Below are 23496 nucleotides of genomic sequence, written 5' to 3'. Positions count from 1 at the left end.
TCTTTCCCTGGCACTCACAGGAGACCCTCCATGTGTACATTCACGCACTTCTTTTGCAAAGAAGCTCTGTGTATTGAGTGCAGCAGCTCTGGGATCTCTATATAAATAATATACAAAACCCAACAGTTCCATGTTTCACATTAACAAAAATACTAAAAATTCATTAAAAATGGAGCCTGAGGGAAGGACCCCAACCACTATTGGAGCTCGCCCAGGAAGGGGACTGGGATTTAAGCAGAAAGGTTGGGCCACATCCAGTGTACAAGCAGTTCTTCCAGGTGACTCAGTAGCGTCCAAATATGTTGGTACTGGGCTGTGGCTGGGTATCTGTAAAAAAATGAGAGACTGTCAGGGTAGAAGACTAATCAGGGCTCATATTCATGAGAAAAGCTAGTGGGCTGGGAAGGAAAGAAAGGGAAGGGGGAACAGGGATCTCCACAGTGTGGGCCTGAAGCCAGCACCTCAGGCACCTATGCCTACCCCATCCCCTCTTCTTCCCCAGATTCTTCTTGGGAAGGATGCAGGCTTACTAGAGAGCTGTTGTTGAAGTTGCCGGACCAAAGCTGCTGTCTGTTGCTGCTGCTGGGTCTGCTGGAGCCCCTGGCGCTGGAACTGGGTAGAAATGGAAAGTAGTAGCTAGAACTCCAACTTTCCAGCTCCTTCTTCACCCATCCATGTTAACCTATTAGTGCTATCCCTGACCTCCCAAAGTTACCCCAGTACACACTGTTCCCAGCATGGGCTGGCTATGCGCCCAGCCTGCGCAGCCAGCCCTGAGCCTGGGGCTCTACTTCAGCAGCTACCTGGGGCTGGGACTGGGGCTGGGGTTGGGGAGGAGCTGCCTGCTGCTGCTGCTGGTGTGGCTGCTGCTGCTGCTGTTGCTGCTGCTGTTGTTGTTGTTGCTGCTGTTGCTGCTGCTGCTGTTGCTGTTGCTGCTGCTGCTGCTGCTGCTATAAGCACATAAGAGATCATTTTAAGAAGAGCAATGGAGCTGTGACTTTGTGTTGAAAAGATGGGAGCAGGAAGAAGAAAGAACGAGAGTTGGAGCCAAGAAACAGTGAGGGAACTCCAGGTCCACATCTGACAGAAACCAAATAGTCCATCTGGCAAAGACTGTCCAATTTCCCTCTTCACTATGATCCTCAGGACATGAAAAGGGGTGGGGAGGAAGCCACTTAATCACCACTGTTGAACCAATTGTGATGGCATAGACATATAATTCCAGTATTCAGAAAGCTGAGGCAGGAGGATTGCCATGACTGGCCTGGGTTACAGTATGAGACCCTGTCTGAAGAAACCAAAGAAAATAAAAAGTACTAACATAGGTCGGCCATTGTGCTCAGTGCTTACTACATTACCTCACATTTCATCTTGGGGATAGTGTGGGAAGAATATGTCCTTTCTTTCTTGAGTTCCCAAGTGTCAGATACAATCCCATGGCCTTACCCGTAGCATCTGCTGCTGCTGCTGCTGTCGGATGTGGTACTGCTGCTGCTGCTGCTGTTGCTGCTGCTGCTGCTGTTGCTGCTGCTGCTGCTGCTGCTGTTGCTGCTGCTGCTGCTGTTGCTGCTGCTGCTGTTGCTGCTCAGGCAGGATGGAGGTTGAACGGACACCTGCCTGGACACCCTGGGCACTCAACGGAGTCATGGTACCCATCATGGGTGTCTGCTGCAGTGTCTGGTGTGAAAACCTCCAAAGACAAGGGGTCCAAAGGTCAAAGCACAGGGCAGGGAAAGGGGGTGGTGCAAACCCGGGGTCCCTGACCTGAAAGAAACTAACAAGTCATTGTATTCATCCCTCTTGGCACTAATGAGAGGAGCCCTTCTGGAGTCAGACAGATTTCTAGGTCAGAGAATAAAACACAAAGACAATACTCCATTTTACTGTCTCATAACCTTAATGCTTAGGAATTTTTAGATTCTGTTTTAGCTATTCTTCTCTCATGAAAAACTGTCTGCACATGATAAGCATTCTCTAAACACCTATCAAGGGTTTAATGGTTGCTCTTGCGCCCCAGAAACACGCCCAGTTGTTCTGCTATTCCATATGCCCTTTCTACCCGAATCTGTAGATCCCTGAAAATCTGCAGCTGGGCTCCCTTGTTCATCTTCTCACACCTTTCCCTATACTCTGCCCATTCATTCCACAATCCCTTCACACACCAAGCCCTTCCTATCACTCTCCTGAGCAAGGCAGTCCTTTCTGGTTGTGTTCCAATGCTGTACCTCAGTATTCAATGTTATAGTCAGCTCACTCTCTATAAGCTAGGCCCTGCTCCCTCCCTAGCATCTGCTCCACACTACATTTAAGATCTCCTTTCTGTCTCTACTCAATCCAGTCCCATGTTTTGGCTCGTGCTGCATCCTTTACCTGGAATGCCCTTCCTTTTCCACTTTTCTACAAATCGCAATCATAGTTATCTCAAAGAATCTATGAGTCCTTCTCCAGTGACTCAGATCTATACTGGTGGTAGCCCGCCTCTCTGCAAGGTCCTCTTTTCTTCCTGGCACCAAACTAAACACCTGATTATGCTTTGTTCATACCATTCTCTAAGCATTCCTCTGCATGGTATCTTCTGTGTAAGACCTCTACTTCTCAACTAGGGTAAAAAAGCTTTTTCACTCTTTCTTCACTCTAGTCCCAGCATGATGCTGGCCACATAGCAGGCAATCACCAGCCCACTCTAGAGTATTGTGAACCCTAAGTTGCAGAGCCTCACGACAGTTGCCCAGGTCTCAACTAAGATTTGACTAAAATTAGCCATGAAATTCATTTGTTAGTCCATCCTAGAGTTTAACTGTGTCTTCTTCTCTTGAGAAAGGGTTTCATGTAGCTCAGGCTGGCCTCAAACTTATTATATAGCCAAGGATGACCTTGAACTTCTAACCCTCCTCTCTCTACCTCTTGAGTGCTGCTATTGCAAGTGTGCATGACATAGCAGGCTTTATGTAGGGCTGGAGATCAAACTCAAGAATCATGCACGCTAGGTAAGCATGGTATCAACTAAACCTTATCCCCAGTCCTAGAGTTAACTGTTTAATACTGGATTTAGGACTCCTTATCATATACTGCATCTATAAACCCCAGGTCCTTTCTTATCAAAGTTAGATACATTTGTTTCTTCTCTCTGGTCCTCAAAGATTTCTTCCAACTCAGGTCATTTGTGGTAATGGTTACAAGACCAGACTAATGTTCTTAATGTCTCCCAAAGTTCAGGCCCATTTATCACCTTCAAGAATGAGATTTCCCAAATCAGATCCTTCTTAAACCTGCTTATACCTCAGTATCCCTTGCCAGTTCACTACTACTTTGAGTACCTTTGAGTGGAAGTCAGTCCGTGCCCATAGGTTGGGGCCTGCTGGTGCACATAGCCACTGGGCCGCTGTTGCAGGTGGCGGGTAGGATCTACAAGAGTAGGATTGGTAGAAGGGTGGGTGCTCTGGTAAGGCTGGCTGGAGTAGCTGGGGGGCACCATGGTACCTGCAGGGCCTGTGTGTTGCTGCAATCCCACATGAGAGACATAGGAAGTATAGCCCTGGAGGGAAGGAGGAGAGAGATCTGGGGCATGAGGGAGTACAGCAGCTTGCTTCCCTCTCCCTGATGTTAAAAGTCCCAGGCACCTACCTGGGAAGTCTGCAAACCATAGGAAGAACTAGGGGTCATCTGATGGACAGATGACTGTCCCAACATCCCCTGACTCTGCTAAAGGCAAAAAGGAGAACTCAATTTCAGGAAATGCTTTCTACCATGTCTCCTTTATACCTCCGACCCTGCATGCTCCTGTGAAGGTTCCAAGTATCTCCTCAGTCCTGTGACCCACCAAAACCCCTCTCCCTGGCAGTCCTCCCTACTGCCCCTCTCACTATCTTTGCCTGGAGCTGTTGGCGAAGGCGCTGTCCCTGGGGCACTGTGGGTTGCTGCTGCCGGTACACAGATGTCTTATAAGAAGAGGGTTCTAGGCCCATGACAGTGGACATAGTTGTAGGCAGCACACCAGGGTAAGTTGGTCGAGTTGGCAGCTTTTGCATTGGTAATCGCACAGGGCGGTACGGGTCCACACGAGGGCCACCTGGAAAGGAGGGCAAAGTGACCTCTCTGGGATCCTTATCCCTTCAGCCTTATTTTTTTAAAACAGTTCCAGCCATCAACATCTCCCCTGGGAAGGGAGGAATGTTCAGCTCTACCAATCCTAGTGACTAGTACTTACCAGCAGGTAGTGGCTGGTTTTGGGTGTACAGGCCCATGGGGCTTTGCCTGTAGCTAAGGTGGGATATAGAACCAGGATTTGTATGGTGTAGAAGGTCTGGAGGCACTGTCACACCATAGGGGCCACTCCGACCTGGCCCCATGCCATAGTCCTGCATGGGTGCAGAGGACAAAGGTAAGTGGATTACAGCAGTTCTGGGTAGGGAGGTGAGGGAGGAGGGTGTAAGGAGGAGTGGCGCTGATACAATTCACTGGATCGTGGTTCTAACGGCACCTCATCCCTATGTATTGCACACTCCCAGAAAGCAAGCACTTTAACTGCCAACTACACACAAAGTCAGGAAAAGGGCTTGGGCAGGATGGGGACTGGCCTCGCTCTTGGTGGTTGGCTGGCTGCGTTTCTTGCCCTTGGTAGACTTCTTCTTGCGCTCCTCAGTGCTGGGTGGAGCGGCCCCTGGTTTGTCAGTCTTGGGGGGCTCAGGAGCCTTTTTCTCGGGCTCTAGTAGGGCAGGGGCTGGTGGCTCCTCATCTTCTGGGGGCAGAGGCAGTGGCTCCAGGTAATAGGCTCTGGGTCGAGGCCTCAGGTGGGTATGGTAGAGCAAGAGCCGTTGCTGCTCCTCCCCTCGTGCCACTCTGCGGTCCACCCGGACTGTGCCAAACCAGGCCCATGACAGTGGTGCTGTTGATGGCTTCAGGCCCTCAAAAAGCTCCCAGGGAGAGATCTTTTGTTTGGTGGAAACTTGTAGACCCTGCTCCAGAAAAGGAGAAGCAATGAGCAACCAAGACTTGGAAAAAAGGATAATGTCTAGAAAGGGTAAAATAGCTGTTGACAAGTTTTCAAATAAGGAAAGAGTTGTAAGTAGTCAGGGGACATGAGGAAAAGAAAGAGACGCTGACACACAGATGTATGCAGGACAGAACATTCTGGCTGGGGCAGAGTTGAACTGCAGAAGAAGGGGGAGAAGGGGAAAGGGGAGACCAGGAGAGAGAGATGGTACTGAAGAGGCAGACAGGGAAACAGAGAGAGAGGGGAAGAGAACGGCTGACAGAAGATGTGAGGGATAGAAAGAAGCCAGAGAGAGGGGAAGGAGGGAAAGAAGGGAGGGGAGAGGAGAGGAGAGGAAAGGAGAGGAGAGGAGAGGAGAGGAGAGGAGAGGAGAGGAGAGGAGAGGAGAGGAGAGGAGAGGAGAGGAGAGGTAAGGAAAAACTAAAGATAGCAAAGAGAGGCAGTCGGAGACAAACAGGAAGAGAAAGCCAGGGGTAGGGATAGAGAGGGAGGCAGCAGGAGAGAAACCGATAAGAGGGGAATTGCAAGAATGTGTACACTGAGGGGCTTCGCCTTGCATCTGAACCTCTGTATTCCCTTTCTCTCTCTTCTATGGTAACATGGTAATCAAGGAAACAACTAAGCGCTGGATAGATGGCCTCTGGTTGAGAGCCCTTGCTACTCTTGCAGAGGACCCAGGTTTGTTTCCCAGAACCCACATCAGGTGGCTCACTACCACTTGGAACTCCAGCTCCAGGACATCCAACTCTGTGGGCACCTGCACACGTATGTGACATACACACACCCAAGCACGCAATTTTTTAAATCCAAATACTGAAACCAACATGAAAAAAATAAAAGGAAGCTGAGCTGGGCAAGTAGAGAGAGGTGGAGAAAAAGAGACAGTGTGTCAGCAGAATGCTGAGAGGAAGGCAGGGCACGGAGACAAGTCAGAGAGGGTAGTGAGACAGGCAGAAGTAAGTCTGAGAGAAGCGGGAGGCTCCAAAAGAAGGGGAGAAAAGGGTAAGGAAAGCTAAGTGATTTGTTCAAAGCCCCAGGGATGATGCTTTGTAGGTTTTCTTGGGGAGAACCTAACAGTCTCCTGTATTTGATGTATTAGCTGGAGCTGTAAGGTCAGAGATTAACATGGGGTGCTAGTGGGTCGAGGGCATGGGAAGACAACAGGACATGCCTCCTTCTTGAAGATGGAATCGAAGCCAGCAATCTTGTTGCCCTTGGTGTCGATAAGGGAGCCCTGTGGCTCACAGGTTATGACATCTCGGTTCTGCTTGGGTAGTGGCAACAGTTGGTGAACCTTTTCCAGACTGTCTGATTGGCGCTCCCCCAAGTCCTTCTGCAGACACAAGAAGATGGGTCATGAATTCAAAGATAAAGAAAAAAAAGGACATCTCAAGGGGTGGTACAGACTATAGTAAGTATAAAGAAGACACTTAGAAGGTTAAGAACACTGATTGCTCTTCCAGAGGTTCTAAGTTCAATTCCCAGCAACCACATGGTGGCTCACAAACATCTATAATGGGATCTGATGCCCTCTTCTGGTGTGTCTGAAGACAGCGACAGTGTACTCACATACATAAAATATATAAAATACAACTTTAAAAAAAGACACTCAGAGCTAGCCATGGTGGTGTACATCTATAAAACCACTTGGGTGGCTGAGGTAAGAGAATTTAAGTTTGAGGGCCAGCCTTGGATATATAAAGAACCCCCTGACCCCCCTCCCAAAAAAACCCCAAAACTAATGTCAGCACTTAAGAGGCTGAGGGAGGAAGACTCGGGTAGGTTTAAGTGTAGTATGGGTTACGTAATACGTTATAGGAAAACCTGGGCTGCCAAATGAGATGCTGTCTCAAACCAAACAAACAAACAAAATCTAGAAAAAGAGGCAAAGGCATTCAGTAAATCCCCATTACACAGATCAAAAAGTACAGCTATGAAGGGGAGGGGAGTGGGCCCAGCTCACTCCCCACTCCCAGGCTGCACAGTAAATACAGTCAGGCCAGAAGGAGCTGAGTTTCCAGCACCCCTAAACCTTGTTCTTGACCCCTCTGCTCACCTGAAGCTTCTTCACCAGATTCATATATGCACGTTTGTTTTCTTCCATGCTGCCTTGCGAGATACTGGACATGTCTGCAGCCAACGTTCCATTGATAAGCACGCTCAGCATGTCCAACACAGTAGTAAAGAGCTCACTGTGGCAGGCAGGAAGCCAGGGAGAAAACCAAAGGAGCAAGAGATTAAGAAAATGGGGCCCTAAGAGGTCAGAGGCAGGAAGGGATGATGTCATCCCGAGGGGCCTGAGATTGTGTGGGGGAACCCAGGGCCATGGAGCCAGTGGTTCCCGCAGCTGGCACAGGATAGGGACTCATTCAGGGAGTGACCTGAAGGTTGGGGATGCTCACTTGTTAGACTGCATGTCCACAGTGCCACTGATGATGATTTCCAGGAGGAGCTGGGCCCACTCTGTAGTCTGCTGGGTACTACGCTGTACCGTGTCAAACATGCCCCCCACCTGCCGGGACCACAAATCAGTCAGATGGTTCAAGGTAATGGTCAGTTTTTTGAGAAAAGCTTAGGTTAGAACCTGGTTGCGTGGGAGCTGAGACCCACTAAGACCCTGTCCAGTCACAGGTACCTATGATTTCCTATTCGATATTAGGTCAGTAGCTGAATTTGGTATCTGTTTCCTTACTTATAAAGAGATGGGACTTGTAAACAAATTCTGCAATTCCATTTAACATTCCACAATGGGTTTCTAGTATTCTGGGGCCCAGTCAGAATGTCGAAACTTGAGGCAAGGTTCCTGCAAGCATACGAGGTATTCAGTCTATTGGATCCTGGCCACAGAGATTTGGTTCCTTTGACCATTTTAAGGTCCTGCATTTCAGGAAAGTGAGGCTAATACTGGAAGACCACAGAGAATCTAGGGCCTCCATTCTCAAACCTGGAGCTCCTTAACTGTCTTTCCAACCCCACGCCTTCCTCCTTCTGCAGAGAGTCCCCCTTACCAGGTTGAGCCGCAGTTTGAGTGCCTCATGCATTAGCTGCTTTGGTTTGCAATCATCTAAGTACTGGTTTTCTCGCCAATTAATCACAATCTAGGATAGAAGCAAGTTTCACATGCAGCTGAGCAATCTCCTTTCTATGCCAAGTTACCAAGTGTTTTTATCAGAAAATAATGAAGGGTCCAAGCATGTAGTGGCCTCTTAGGTGCACCCCTTCCCCAACCTGATGTCACCTCCAAGGCCCAGATACCCATACCTGGTGCACCTGGCTGTGGAGGGAGGCAAGGAGTCCCTCCCGTTGTTCATCTTGTCCTTTCAGACATGTCAGCACCAGTGATAAGAAAGGCTGCTGGCTCAACAGGGACATGCTAGAGTCACAGGGAGGGGCAGGACAGAAAGATGAGGAGACTGTGGGTCAACACCTTCCAACTTCCTTGTCCCAGATTCTACTCTGAAAATAATTTTTTCATTTCTGTTTTCTATGTATCTTATTCTATGTGCATGCCTTTTGCATATGTAGAGGTCAGAGGAAAACTTATTGAGTTGGTTCTCTTCTCCACCATGTATAACCTGGGAATTGAACTCAATGCTGTCAGCAAGCCTTTGTACCCATCTTGCTGAACACTAAGATGCTGCGACCTCCTATTTAGCCATGCCACTCAGCTCTTGATTTGCATTCTTTCCTTCCTTCCTTTCTTTTTTTTTTCTGTTTGTTTTTTGAGAGATGGTTTCTCTATGTAGCTCTGGTTGGCTTAGAACTTGCTATGTAGACCAGGCTGGCCTCAGACATAAAGAGCCTCCTGCCTCTGCCTCCCAAGTATGGGATTAAAGGCATGTACTACCACCCCACGCCCCCAACACACACCAATGCCACTTTCTTGTGAGGCCTAGTCTCTGCCCAGAGGCCCAATGTTTATTCTTTCCTGGGCCTGCCACCTCCTCTCCTTTCTACTCTTTAGTCCTTACTGACCAGAGCCCTTTACCTCTTCTGTTTTTGGCGATCTCGTTCTTTCCGGGAAGAAGAACCCAGGTGCTGACCCTTTTCCAATTCCTCCCCAGCAGCTTTTAATACATGGCCCTGGACTGAAGTGGGCAGTTTGGCAATGAGAGGAGCCACCAACCATACACCAGATCGCTCTAGAGAGCTAGAAGACAGAGGACATAGGGCTTCAGGGGAGCTGGCTAAGCAAGGCTGAACCATCTATCATTTCTTTCCCCTGGGCATGTCCAGTATCGCCATTTCAAAACCATCATTCATGCTCTCAGTAGGAAAACTCATAAGGGACAAATCCTAATTTCTCTGCCAAACCTGAGCACAGGTTTGGTCTTGCTGCTGCTGGGCATGTTGCTTGCTGTACTTCCAGAAGATGACCCTGTCTCTGCTGACTGTTGGAAAACCTCAATTGTGGCCTTGGCAATGTTCTCCAAGAGAGAGTTCATCTCCTGGGGAGAATAAAAGGCACAGAAGGGCTAAATAGGCAGCTAGCAGTAAAGGGAAACAAGGCAGACGGGGTGGGAGATAGGGCCGAAGGAAGGTTGGCAACAGGGACGTAACTGTCAGAGTCTGTACCTTCCTGGACCTCTGTATTTCTACAGTTCCCTACTGTCTTGTCATTTGCCGTAGAAACAGGCTCTGTTAGCACTGTAGCCATACTTGTCCAGAGCGAAGGCTCCACACTCTCAGCCCATTTCCTATCACCAGCTCCACGTGTCTGTTATTCTCACACCCCCTCTTATCTCTCTCAGTCAGGAGCTTGAGGGCAGGACGACCTTAGCTCTTAGCTATCCCTGACCGGGGAACTGGAGGTGGGTCTGGCAGAGGGAGGGCTTGGGGACATCACTCACATTGTTCGGGGTCTGCTTGATCATCAGCTGCAGCTCCAAGGATGACTGGCGCATGGTCCATTGGTCTAAATTCTGGTGGCAAAACCCAAACTAATCGTCATCCTGTCAAGCTTACTACCTATTTTATGGCTAATTCTTACTACCCCACAACAGACTGCTAGAAGCTGGAAAGGGACCTCTATGCCTCTTTCATTAGGAAAGACTACATTTAAATAACCTCAAATCACTGAAAGTGAGTGTATTTTACTAAGGTTAAAAAAAAATAATGCTTTCATATCCCTCTAGATCCCTGTAGCAGAGCCTCACAAAGCTCTGCCCAATGCCTAACCTTTCAATCTTTAATGTTAAGGTTGAGACCTGACTATGTTGTTTTACATCAGCTGCTCAAAAGTCCCCCACAGAGCCTTTTTACAGGACACTCTTTTGAAGTCCTAGAGAGACTGGAAAGCACTGTTAGGTAATCTCCCATCCATCCGTATTACTCCCCCCAGCCTAAAGAGAACTCATTCCTTTAGTCCTTCCTCCAAGGCCTTATTTCCCACCCCAGTCAAATGTCTGAGGCAGGCAATATGACAAAGTGAAAGGGTACAGGCACACCAGCGTCCACACAGTCACTCAAGTCTTACTCGTTCCTCATGTGACCTCAGATAAGCTAATTAACCTCGGTTCTCTCACTTGTCAAACAAGGATATTCATATTCACTTCACAAGGTCAAAAAGATGAAAGGCAAAGGACTGAGTACGGGAGTTGTGCATACAGTACCTGTGCAGAAGCATACTTGCCACTGTAATAGCTATAACTATTCACCGACTGAGTCACAACCAAAGCCATATATGCAAAGCAGAATCCAGGCCTCTCAGAGGCAGTTCTTCCCATAGATGAGCTGCGCTCCCCCAGACAGTGATGCACTCACCTAGCAGCCTAACTCCCAAATCTAGAGCACACCACTAAATCTGCTCCTAAGCCCATGCTGGAGCAGTTCTTCTTGCTCCTGTTCTCCTACATGCGTGTTCATCTTCCTACTTACTGAATGGTTCCCACTATTTCCAGGTAGGGTACGTCCTGCTGCGCCCCCTAGCACCACAGCTCCTTTAGCGTACCTTGAGAATACGTTTAATGCGCTGCCGCTGGGGGTTTTCTCCATCTTCGTTGTCCAGCAGTCGATGTGGGTAGCAGATGAGCTGCATGAGGCGCTGGGCCTGGGCACTACTCAACACTGGGTCTTGTAGATCATTGCTATCCTCACACAGTGACTTAAGGCAACGTTCTCCTACCCATTCCTAAGGAGGCTGATAATTAGAGGACCGCAGGCAACCCTGGGAAGTTGTGCCAGGGGCAGGTAAAGGACCCAATGTATAGCAGGGAGGCAGCGTGGTCATGGGCTAGAAACAGGGCTCGATTACATAGAAGCATTTATAGGTGGTGTGGGGGGAAGGTGAGACTGACCTGTTGGCAGATGCTTCGCAGCACGTACTTGGCATAGACATCCAGACTTGCTGTCTCCACAGAGATGTTGCGGCCACCCTGCCTCCGACCGCTACTACCACCTCCTCCCTCCTCTTCTGGAAGTTCTTCTGTTCCTCCCGGCACGGTGAAGCCTGAACCTTTTAGCTCCGCATCCCCTGCGGTTCATGGGTAGGAGATAGAGAGTGCACAGTGAGATCAGAACAGACAGTGTATGGAGCCGCGCCCAGGCCCACAGAGGCAGAAATTCCCCAAACGCTGCCGTAAGAAACAGAAATATACAGAAATATATTTCTCCCCGCCCCCCTTCTCCAAAGGTCAGAGAGACCACCTTTGGGATGGAGAAAGACTGTCCCTGTAGTTCAGCTGGCACTCCACCCTATATACACTTCTGGCATGTCTCTCTTCCTACCCCCCTGCATACCGAGGACAAACACAGCCTTGAGAACAGCAAACACAGCGCCATCCACGATGCGGTTCTGGGAGGCAGCCAGCAGGTGGCGGTCACAGGAGGACCGGATTCCAACGGTAGGTTTGTCTGCAAGGAAGCCCAAGTTAGGGGAAGCAGGAGTAAAAGCAGTGGGTTAGGAGAGCCAGTTTCTACAACTGCCTGCTTCCAACCAAAGTCACTCACTTCCATCAGACTGGCAAGGATTGAGTTGTGGCGTCTTGAACAGGTGGAGGAGGATTCGGCAAGTAAGCCTGGCTCCTGGCTCAGAATCCTGCTCACTACAAGCTGATAAAAAATAAATAAATAAGAATGAAGGCGGAGCAGATCTGAAAAAGAAAGAAATCGAACTCTGTGCATGTGTATGTGTATGTTGGGAGGAGGAATAAGCGGAAATATAAGTAAGGTGAGAGGGGAAGAAACAATATAATCCTGAAGGAAAAATTGGGGCACAGAAATGTTATACCGCTGAAAGGTCAAAACCTAAAAGATGCATAGGCTGGGCTGAAGCAAGTTTGCACTCAAGTATGAGGGAGGTATTGGGTTCAATTGTGTGTGTGTTTGTGGAGGGGGTGGCATCAGGGCTGCAAATTCAAAATAAGCTTTTCCATCCTCCCAGCCTGGAGTGTAACAAAGCATTGGCCTGGGAACTGCAGCAGGGTGTTTTGCAATCCCAGGATGGCTCTGGAGCAGAGCGTATACGAACACACATGGTGCAGGCCTGCCATCCCAGGGGTTACGGCTTGGTCCTTTACCAGCATTGAGGAGGGACGGGATAGCTGCACAGCGAATCAGGTCTTCTAGGAGCAAACATTGACGGGCGATGAGGATAGCCACAAAAGTAGCCAAGGAATCATGAAAAGACAAGTCACTGACCTGAGGAAGACAGACAGTCAGTATGCGGAAGGAGACAGCCAGTGCGCTGCACTGCGCCATGTCTCCCCTCTACTCCACTCTGACCCTCTATGGTCCTGATTGTAGCCAGACCTCTAGCAAATAGGTAACTGCCTCATCTTCAGCAAGACCCCACCCAAAGGCTTACATCTACGTTGCACAGGAGATCGTTGAAACCACAAGTGCCATTGTTAGAGGAGCAGCACAAGGCCTTAAGTACTCCCAACCACTCTGCACTCAGTGACTTGCAATAGCCGGTCAGCTCTGCACAAAGGATGGCGATGTCATTTACCCTAGGGAAAAGTATAAAAGCCTTCAAGAAAAGTCGTCCCACAAAACCTCAGAAGCCTAACTTTTGGTCTCTGCCCAAGTAACAGTGGAAGGTACAGTATCTCTCTGGTCAGCCAGCCCTCCCAATATCAGGTAGAGGCATGATTCCCACTCCTCAACTCGGGATGGCCCATACCTATCAGGATCATGGTGGCCCACGCAGACATGCATAAGAGCATTGCAGACAAAGCTGTAGCGGTTAGCGGGGTTCTCACTAAGACTCTTGCCTAGCCCCGTGTAGGTGAAAGTGTGCGCAGCAGGATTCTCCAGAGTGTCAATCATGAACTCCGGTGCCCAGCGCATATTGGATTCTGATGGCTCCACGTTACAGTAGATGGTGTTCTTCACTTTTGAGCAAAAGTCACTGCAGGGGTAGGGAAAGGAAATAGCAATACTGAAGGAGGCCTGGTGGGGTACAGGGATGGGCAGGAAAGGGGAGAAAAGAAAAAAGAAAAGGAGTGAAGGATGGAGGACCTTGGGAGAAGAAAAAGGGAGCTGGGCCACAGCAGACATGGCAGGAAGGGAGCCACATGTGATTAAGAAAGTGGCCTGTGAAGGCAAGGAGGAAGAAGGTTCACTTTCAGTAATCAAGTAACAGGTGAGGGACACCATCCGTAACGATCCCGCACAGACAGCTCGATGCTGACGTGTGCAGTAACGGGAAGGACGTGGGACTAGCCCCGTTCTCTGACCCCCTCTACCTCTCTTACCTGAATAGCTCCCCAAATTTGCTCTTTAAATGGCTACAGGAGGTATACAGATCATAGAGATAAGCAAGGATACAGCGCTCTGCAGAGGAGCCATCTGAACGGTTCATTCCATGTTTCACCACGCCACAGAGCCTGCCACAGAGGCATGGTAGAGAGGATTAGCACGTGCTATACAGGGCCCAGGGCACAATGGCCCTGGAGACAAATTCAAGTGTCTTGGTAAAGCTATTCCTACCCCTACCTTCATAGCAGGCGCTGCCACACTGTGCGGGCCCACATGTCCTTCCTAGGTCCCTTCTAACTGGCATTCGCCAGAACCCTACACATCTCAGTTACTCTGAAACCGCACTCACCCCTCAAACACTTGCGCCATCTGGTCCTGATTGAGGATGAGACAGGCATGATAGTGTCGAAGGACAGCCACGATACACAAGCACAGGCTGGTAGTGTAGCTGCCCACCAGATCCGACGATTTGAGAAGGAGCTCCGCCTCAACTACACTCAGCTCATTCAGCAACTATCAGAGAAATGGAAGTCAAGCCTGAGAAGAGGCCCTTTTTATTGTATATAACCCCTGTTTTCTGTGAGGAACTTGGCATGACCGAGCCTGAGTCCTTCCCACAGTTGCCACTTCAGCAGAGAAGGCTCAGATTGCCGCATAGCAGTGTCCTACACTCTACTAGCAGTATCTCAAACCAGTCTCCAGGACAGCATGCTATGAACTCCACAGTGGGAAGATGATCTGTACCCAAAGCTCTAATCTATCTCTTGGGCCGCCCCAGGGAGCATTTAAGTCTCTATCCCAGCAGTCTTAGCTCGTGTTCCACTCTCCCTGTGCTAGTCTTCAAGTCATCCAAAGAGGCGGGGAAACTGGCTGGAGCCACCACTCTTGTCTTCATGACCCTATATAGTACGAATTCCTTCTTCCACCCTTATCTCTCCCAGCTTCCCCACCTGAATGGCAAAGTCGATGAGGCCACTGATGCTCAGTGAATATTCCATGAGGTCGAAGATGAACTGCACATGCTGCACCAGGGGCAAGTGGTATGACATGCCAAGGGCAAAGCTCGTGATCTGCTCCAGAACATTCCGGGAGACCTGATAAGAGCAATGCGAGTGAGCTAGGGATGGAAAGAAAGAAGACCTAGGGACGCAGGAGAGGCTGATGGTGGAAGGGGACAAGGCCATCAAGCTTAGCCTGCTTGGGGGAAGGTAAGATGAAAAGGAAAACCGGACAGGAGGCCAGAATGTGGGAAGGGGACTGCCTTAGGCCCACACCTGAGCCGTGACCTGGTGTTGGTCATAATGGGAAAGGTGCTGGAACTTAGCAAAAATATCTTCAGCAGTGGGGAAGGCTTCGGGCCGGTTGCGGCGTCGCTTCTGCCCATCTTCCCCACCTGACAGGACAGTTCAAAGCAAGGAGTCAGGACAAAAAAGAAAACTAGCTGACTGGGGCTCAGGTAGGGGTGTGGAGAAGGGACTATGGTAGGGAGGGAGGAGGGGAAAGGGAAAGGAGGGAAGGGAGGTCAGGGAAGGGCTGGGACAGGGACAAATGGGACAAGGAAGAACAGGTTTAAAGGACCACAGACTATGTGGCCCGCAGAGGAACATGTACAGGGAGGTGCTAGGTTAAGGCGGGAGGGGAGGAAGGCAGTAAGGGGCTTACTGTGAGGTACCTAAGAATGTCAGGTCTCCAGGATTCAGAGGCACAATAGGAGCAAGCTGGTCTGTAGAGGAGGGGAATGAGGGGGAAGTTTCAAAAGGACTAGAGCTCTCAGGAGACTCCAAGAGACAGGACGTTGGGGCATGACTGGGGAGTGCCCTACACTGGGCATGGGAAAAACTGACTAGGGCATTCTTTAGGGAGGCTTCTGTTTAAGGAGACTGAGACCCACCAGTTTCTGCTGTCCCCTTGCGGTTCAGAACCTTCAGGATATCCTTGGTGATCTTCTTGATGGCATGGCGGGCATCATCTCGCTGCTTCCCCACCCCAAACAGTACGACCAACCGCTGGTTGCACTCATGGCTGCATGACTCCTCCTGCATCCCAGCAGCACCATCAGGCTCCATCACAAGTCCTCCGCCCCTCTTAAGAGCATGCTTTGCATCTCTCAACACTCCCATGTTCAAGTCCCTTCCCGCCCCCCCCCTTAGGAACGAACGGGTCTAGCCCCTCAGCAAATTCCTTTGATGGCAATCTGGCCTCAAAACAGGCCATCGCCAATGCTGGAGAAGGGTACCTGTGGGATTGGAAAGTGTGTGGCATACTGCACATGGCGTGGCTGGTCATACAGAATGCCAAGTGTCCCCTCGATCTTCTCTTTGGCTGGGGCTTTCACTTCCTTTTCGACATCTGGTTTCTCAGGGGATGGGCTTCCCTTCCCCTCACAAGGCATGGTAGGGGAGAACAACTAAGAAGGCGAAAGGGCAGAGCATTCAGGAGAAGCAGGAAGTATAAAAGAACTCCAAAAGGAGACGCAAGGGGAGAGCCAAGGCACTGGATGCTTCCAGGATCAGGATCTTACTGAAAAGTCAGGCTTTTCCATGTCCTCAAAAAGCACACTGGAAGTAGGGTCGATGTCCATAGATTCAGAGAGGCCTGGGTCCTGAAGGCATTCAACAAAGCAAGAACTTTCTTAATCCTAGGAAGTAGTTCCTCATTGTCCAGGAAAGGTCATGGATAATTGAATCAAGGCGGCATAAGGAAAGTCCATGTTCTGGATTCAAAACTTGTCCAGTTACTTAACCAGTAAGTAAGTAAGTAAAGCCTCAGTTTCCATTAATGGAAGGCACGACTACCTCACAGACCTTTTGTGTAGACCAAGTGAAAAACTGCCATGAGACTACTTTCTACACCCCGAAGTGCTGAGAAAATACTATCATTCCTGGGGAAATCTCGGGGAAAGGAGACTCAGAGGCTTCTGGAAGCTGTAAAAGATGGGCGTCAAACGCAGTAATTAAGAGCAAGGAAAGGGCCACACACCTCTAGCTTGCTGCTGCTACTGCCTTCAGCCTCCTTGCGCTCTGGATCATCTGTAGGATCATCAAAGGGAGAGGGAGGCCGAGGACCAGGGGCTCCAAATGCGAGATCCCCCCGAGAGATGAGAGTGCAGGTGTACATATTATGGGAGAAGACATCATGTCGGATCAGTTCACAGAACAGCAGTACCAAGTTAAAGAATTCCACTCGCTCACTCTCACTTCGGGGATCAGCTATAGAGAGGGAATAAGAAAAGATGAGTTTGCCAAACGCAAAACGGGCACTCTTAGACTACTGCACAGAGACATCCCCTAGGCAAAATCCAGAAACTGCCTAAAGACACAACGTGTGGTTAATGGGGCTAGAAAACTGGCTCAGCAGTCAAGAACATTCACTGGCCATTCTTCCAGAGGGCCTGGGGTTAGATTCCCAGCAGCTGGGTAGCTCACAATTGGCTCTAAACTCCAGTTCCAGGAGTTTATAACCCTCCACTGGCTCCAGACATGTACATGGCACTGGCGCACTGGCATACATGCAGAAAAAATACCCATAGACAACTTTTTTTTTTTTTTTGAGACAGGGTTTCTCTGTGTAGCCCTGGCTGTCCTGGAACTCACTCTGTAGACCAGGCTGGCCTCGAACACAGAAATCCACCTGCCTCTGCCTCCCAAGTGCTAGGATTACAGGCGTGCGCCACCACGCCCGGCTCCATAGACAACTTTTTAAGAAAAGATTGGGGCTGGAGAGATGGCCCAGCAGGTCTGCTCTTCCGAAAGTCCTGAGTTCAAATCCCAGCAACCACATGGTGGCTCACAACCATCTGTAATGAGATCTGATGCCTTCTTCTGGGATGTCTGAAGACAGCTACAGTGTACTTAGATATAATAATCAATAAATCTTTAAAAAAAAAAAAAGAAAAAGAAAAGGATGCTTGGCCACACAATGCTGTCCACCACCACCTCAGAATGACCAGAACATCTTTGCTGCTGTGCATATAGTAAAAGTGCTTTGCTCACATGTTCTTGTGTTGGTTCTTTCCATTTCTCCATTCTATTAAAATTGTGAGACCATAAAGGAGCAGAATTATGCTAAAAGTCATTCTGCGCAGAGCACAGACAGAAATAGACACCAGAAATCCTTCTTTATGTTTTCTGATGACATAGCTTGTAACTGAATCTAGGCAGAGTAACTAGAAGGTTATATATGTGCATACTCAGCATGGGAGCCTGTGTATCCAGAAACTGCAAGAGGACATCCTGGAAAATGGGTGCACTAGGAGCAGAAAGGGAACCAGAGGCAACGGAGCCTTTTTCATCAGCTGCTTCAGATTCTCCACAGCGCTGCAAGGTGAGAGAACAAACTGAGGAGGGACTCTTCCATGTCTTCACTCTTCAATACATAACCTTGGAAGCACTGCTTGCCCTGCCTCCATTCCACACTTCCCATTTCCTTTGCTATCTCCCAACTACAGCCTTGATCTCGTCTCTAACCAGTTTATCCAACAACTCCTTTCTATTTGTGTCTTATGTCCTTAACATTTCCTGTAAGTTTACCACTTTTTGTTTATTTGGTTTTGTGAGGCAAGATCTCACTATGTAGCTCTAGCGGGCCTGGAAGTCACTATGAAGACCAAGCTAGTCATACACTCATCGAGATCAGCCTGCCTTTGTCTCCCATGTGAGTGCTGGGATTAAAGTCATGCACCAACAGCCCCATCATTTTTTAAAAAACTATTTTGAGATGGATTCTAAGTAGCCATAACTGTTCTAGAACTCCATAGGTAGACCAGGGTGGCCTCAAACTTACAGTGATCTGCTTGCCTCAAGCTCCTGGGTGCTGAGATTAAAGGAATGCCCCCTGGCCGGAACACCTGTTTTCTTTTTAACTTTCGAGACTGTCTTTGTACCTAGACCTGGTTGGCTTTGTAACTAGGATCCACCCTTGTCTGCCTTTCAAGTTCTGTAATTGCAGGTATGTGGCGAGATAAGAGTGCGCTATTGTTTCTTCCCAATCCCTCAGGTCCAGTCCCAATCTCACTACCACCATAATCACAGCAAGTCGTTCAAACCCACTTAGAGTCTTTCCTTTGGGCAATTCACTCCCTTTGCTTTGCCTCTAACCTCAGCCTCAATTTCCGCTTGTCTCTTCTCCAGGAGCTTGGCTACTACCATGGCGCGGTGCCGTCCGGATCGCTTGCAGCTTACAGCCCATTCACACAATAATGATACCACAGCATCATCATCAGAGGAAATCTGGAACCAAAGGATTTGACAAGGATAAGAAACGGAAGGCTGGGAACAAAAGAACTAAGTTCTCTTTGTTCAAGATAAGGCCCCAGCTAAAAACATCCTGGGCTCAGGAAGCAGGAAGACATCTCTTCAGGAAGTCCAGGTTTCAAGGGCATACTATACCTTCGCCTTATAGATACTGCTTCTCCTGCAATGTTTTTGCTCTTTCTGTTTCTCTTCTTACTCACCTCATGACCATCCTTACTAGGCCCCAATCCAAAGATTCGATTACAAAGGGAGTCAAGAGAGTTACTAAAGTCAGAACGCTCAAAACTATGGCTATCCAGCACTTCTAAAGTATGCAGCACCCGTCCAATGGTGAAACCTGAGGACAAACAGTAAAGGGGCTTAACTAGAGGCTCAGTGAATTCAGAGTCTCAGATATCTATGAACCTATCGCCCGTCCTTTCTTAGCTTTTGTCCTCTGACACTCACCTGCAGTAGCTTCCTGGCACTTATCAAAAGACCAGCGAACCTCAACTGCTTGTCCGCGCTCCTTGATCTGTTGTTCAATCTCTCGTAATTTTGCACGGACCTGCAATTAAAAAAAAAAAAAAACTTTAAGGAAACACCCAAATATATAAAAATCTTTTTTAAAAAAGGTAGGCAAGTTGTGTACTACCAAACACGGTAGTACACGCCTGTAGCGCTTGGAAGTCAGAGGCAGAAGGATCACCATTAAGTTTGAGGCCTGCCTGATCCACATAGCAACTTTCAGGCTACTCAGCAAGATTCTGTCTCAAAAACAAAGCAGAAACATAAAACACATCCCAGTTTTGAAGTAACAGTGCAGCAGTTAAACTTACCTGCTGAGTAAAGGCACTGTTACCCTCTGGCATGGGCAAGTTGGAAGGAGCAATAGGCAGGTGGTCAAGTGGTGAGCCGGTCTTAATTCGGCTATCAGTCAATGAGTAGTGCCAAACTAGGGCACTAGGGCAACACAGAAGGATGGTCTGCCAGACAAATAGATAAATCAAACCCAGTTATCACTGCTACCTCTCTAGAATCCCCACTTAAGACCCACTTCCCTTAGGTTTGACATCTCAATTAGGTTTATTATGACTAAATCCTTGGAGCAAGATCATTCCTGATCCCCATCTTCCTTACCTTCCTTTTTTTTTTTTTTTTAAAAGTATCTTGAGACAAGGTGTCATTTAGCTATGTAGCTTAAGCTGACTTTGAACTCACAATCCTCCTGCCTCTTCCTTCCAAGTCCTGGGACTATGGTATACACTACCATACCCAGATTCTTATGCACTTTTCTAAAAGGCTTTGGGCCGCATTACTTAGTCCTGGAAGAGAATGTCCAAAATCTCTAAAAAGGGAACATCCTATTATAGAGAAACACTAATTCCTGAACCGGTACTCAGTGCCTGCTCCCACCTCCAAGTTGAACTCACCCCATTCTCCAGGATGAGCAGTCAATTCTTTATACTTTCTTGGGCCTTTAGTACCTACCTGAAGGATACAGCTGAGGCCAAACACCAGGGGCCGGTGCTGAGGGCACATAAGCAGGTCACTAAAGGGAGTCGAGGGTGTACTGCTAGTTGGGGGCTGAGGTGCTGGGGTAGTGGGCAGAGAACTTGTTGACTGAGCAGATATGACATGAGATGAGTGGCCGCCTACGCCATCCAGCTGTAGAGCCAATCTCCGGGTACAGAAGTAGGCAAGGCGGCGGGACAGATAGGCAGACTGAACAAATTCCCCTGAGTACTGTAAAGATATGACCAACAGAGCCCGCTAGTTTTCTCCACAAGACACTGCTCTGATGTCTAATTCTTACTCAGATCCCTCTAAACAGTCCCTCCCTAGGTCTAGGTCTTACTCGAAGCAATAGGGGAAGCAGCAATTTAAGCAATTCATCTTCTCCAGGGCGTATTTTCTCAAAACACTCAAGCACCCAAGTCAGGAACTCATGTCTGTCCAGCATTCCGTCCTATGGATAGCAGGGAACTATTAGAGGTAGGGCAGATAAAGTAAATGGAAGAATAAAGAGAGCTATACCAGGGGAAAAGGCAAATTCCATTTTATACCAACAGGACAGGATAAGGCGCAACTCAGTGCCATGGACGACATGCCCTTGCTCCTACCTGAAACATGAATAAGGCGAGCTTCTCATTGTAGTCCCACTGCCTGATTGCCATCTCTACATCATGGGGCAAAGGTCCAATAGTAGAACCACAACCTCCACTTCCTGCAGGCCCTGGCCGATAGTACTCAGCCATCTTCTGTAGCTGCTCCCATAAGTACTTTGTGATGATTTGAGTCCATTCTAAAGAAAATAGGGAAAGGGAACTATATGATACTATTCTTAGGCTTAGGATACTCCATCCCCTACCTCCACCCACAATCACAAGACTTCTGAGCTCTATTCATTCTCTTAGCCTGTAGACAAATGCCACCTCCTTAAAGCAAGTAATCATTAGGTCCACTGAAGTCTCAAAGAACCTTCTGTCTACTCTTTTGGTGTTTAGCACTTTCTAGATTTAATTATGCTACATATGCCTTAGCATCTCCACTAAGATCTAAAGAGCAGAAATTATATGCTGGTCATCTTTAACAGCCCAGGACCTGAACACGGCAGATACTCAAATTACTTCGTGCTTACTAATTTCATGAAGGTAAGATTCATGCAGAAGCAGGGAATACACTAGGAAGATTTATTCTAAGGCTCCATCACTTCTTGAAGCCATCACTGGTATGCCAGGTGTACAGAGCCACTTACCAGTGAAGGGGTCAGCAGTATTTTTCTTCTTAACCTTAGTCTCAGACATTGCTGCATAGTAAGCACAGGTCATCTTAATGAGCCAGGCAGCCCGCATCACAGGTACTGTGTATTTGGCCAAGTACCCGAATACTTCTTCCTTTTTACTGAAAATGGGGACCTGGATGGACATCACAAACAGCAAGGTCTAATTACCCCCAGGGAGCTGACACCATGTAGCTTAATCTCAGATTATAGGTAGACACATTCCCCATCCTGAACTTAAGAACAGGAAAACAGTACCTCACCTTTTTGGCTAGGTGTGTGAGTGGTTTGGTGCCAGCCAGGTCAGTGAACCAGGTGTTAATAGCACTCTGAGATCTTGCAGTCACCAGCCAGAAGTTGTCCTTCTGGTTCATTAGGGACTTCCTGCGACCAGTGTCAGAGAGAGTATTACACCTTAACTTCTCTGCGATGATGCTGCTGAAGTTGGAACTGATCTAAAGGAGAGAAGTTTACCTCAGGATAGTAAGAATGTGAAAATGCCAATGTGGTAGCACTGAGTTATAAACTCTGCCATTTAGGTTATCCCTGTCAGTTTGCCCAACCCAGAGCTTTTTCTCCTCAGATTCTTCCAGCCTTTTCCTTCAGCCTGGCAGGGTTGTCTCACCTTGGCAGGATTGAAGTTGACGTTCTTGGCACTGCCATGTTCATCCCCAGAGACAGCAGGCTGGTTATTGAAACCTTGTTTTACATTCAAAGCCGTCAGTTCATCCTGAGGCAGAAAAAAACAGCATTTTAGCTCACCCTCATTCGCCTTATAGGAAAAGGTTGTAAGAGAGGGCAGAAGAAAGGGGGGCGGAGGAAGAGGGGGAGGATTCTGACTGGAAAAGGTTGTTATTTAAAGCCCAGCCCTTATGTTCATTTGGACCCCACCCTCACCCCCACAGTCAATGGGATTCCCACATCCCCCAGAGCGACCTTAACATCACTCTTCCCTTGCAGGCACCTCACCAAGCTGGCCCTAACAACTTTCTGAGGTTTGCATGTGAGCGCCCGAGTGAGTGTGGAGGGGGGCACCTCTGGCATGGCTCCTGAAGCTCGAGCTCCTCAACCGGAACTGCTGGCAGACCCTACTCTCCAGCAGGGCACCAGTCCACTCTACTCTTCCCCCTGTTGGGACTTTTGCTCTCACCTCACCTTACCCCCCCTTCCCTCAACTGTCAGTGTCTCTTCCCACACTAAACACCTGCCCGGACCCCGCGGGAACCGGGAATTGTGAACGCACCTCCTTCTGTTTGGGATCTTGAGGGTACACATCGGGAGGCCCCAGCCGCAGCCGCTTCAGGGGTCGGTGTTCATAGCTCAAGATCCCGAAAGCCGCCATCTTGCCCAGCCCGTACCGCCTGAGGCGCCTGCAGGGCCAGGCGAGGTGGGGAGGGAAGGGGCGGAGGGCCGAGGACGGGAGGGAGCACGGGGACAGCAAGCCGGGCGGCGGTAGAGAGGACCGAGGCCGAGGGAAGGGGGGTGGCGGAGGCGGGGCACGTTAGAAACTCTCGATTACTGCCGGAAACTGCCGAGGGACGCTGGGTACCGTCGGACAATACTGACTGCAGAGTGGGTGGGGCTTCGCCAGCGCGGGGCGGAGCCCCACAGCCCGGGAGCTTTGCGCCCTGGGAGGGAAAGTCAATTTCACACACTAAAAATCTACCGGCGTGGCCGCGCTGGAGGCGCAGACCTGAAACAGGGGAGGCAGCTGCAGCGCTGAGCTCTAGCTGGAACTGGGTTCCAGTTGCATCGCTCAGTTCTTGGCCTAAAATAAGTGCTCCGGAATT

The 23496-nt window shown here is 49.0% G+C and overlaps 1 protein-coding gene across 8 annotated transcripts; it reads right to left on the bottom strand.

The window, feature by feature from the left end:
• Positions 1 to 133: 133 nt before the first annotated feature.
• Positions 134 to 23222, bottom strand: Med12 (mediator complex subunit 12). Of its 8 annotated transcripts, none has more exons than XM_052170400.1 (46): positions 22950 to 23222; positions 22332 to 22436; positions 21970 to 22161; positions 21683 to 21842; positions 21048 to 21229; positions 20783 to 20893; positions 20416 to 20670; positions 19764 to 19910; positions 19393 to 19492; positions 19146 to 19282; positions 18790 to 18921; positions 17883 to 18009; positions 16673 to 16902; positions 16215 to 16295; positions 15930 to 16100; positions 15585 to 15729; positions 15366 to 15416; positions 14968 to 15086; positions 14644 to 14787; positions 14043 to 14206; positions 13690 to 13821; positions 13116 to 13343; positions 12798 to 12942; positions 12511 to 12631; positions 11942 to 12043; positions 11732 to 11845; positions 11290 to 11465; positions 10944 to 11123; positions 9844 to 9915; positions 9308 to 9441; positions 8982 to 9143; positions 8255 to 8366; positions 8002 to 8091; positions 7396 to 7505; positions 7050 to 7185; positions 6165 to 6326; positions 4578 to 4955; positions 4208 to 4358; positions 3864 to 4069; positions 3625 to 3702; positions 3481 to 3535; positions 3318 to 3405; positions 1447 to 1690; positions 804 to 947; positions 531 to 612; positions 134 to 327 (listed from the first exon to the last, which is right to left on the bottom strand). In XM_052170400.1, the coding sequence occupies exons 1-46, from the start codon at positions 23046 to 23048 to the stop codon at positions 284 to 286; spliced, it is 6498 nt and encodes a 2165-aa protein (XP_052026360.1). In that variant the 5' UTR covers positions 23049 to 23222; the 3' UTR covers positions 134 to 283. The 8 variants fall into 8 exon arrangements, with proteins under 8 accessions (XP_052026360.1, XP_052026361.1, XP_052026359.1 ...); XM_052170401.1 differs by having other exon boundaries at positions 804 to 950; positions 3873 to 4069; XM_052170399.1 differs by having other exon boundaries at positions 804 to 950; positions 22950 to 23221.
• Between the last annotated feature and the right edge of the window lie 274 nt (positions 23223 to 23496).

This window comes from Apodemus sylvaticus, chromosome X, assembly GCF_947179515.1.
Source record: "Apodemus sylvaticus chromosome X, mApoSyl1.1, whole genome shotgun sequence".
NCBI lineage: Eukaryota > Metazoa > Chordata > Mammalia > Rodentia > Muridae > Apodemus > Apodemus sylvaticus.
The sequence above is the reverse complement of the archived record's forward strand: the minus strand, read 5'-3'. Positions and strand labels throughout refer to the sequence as shown.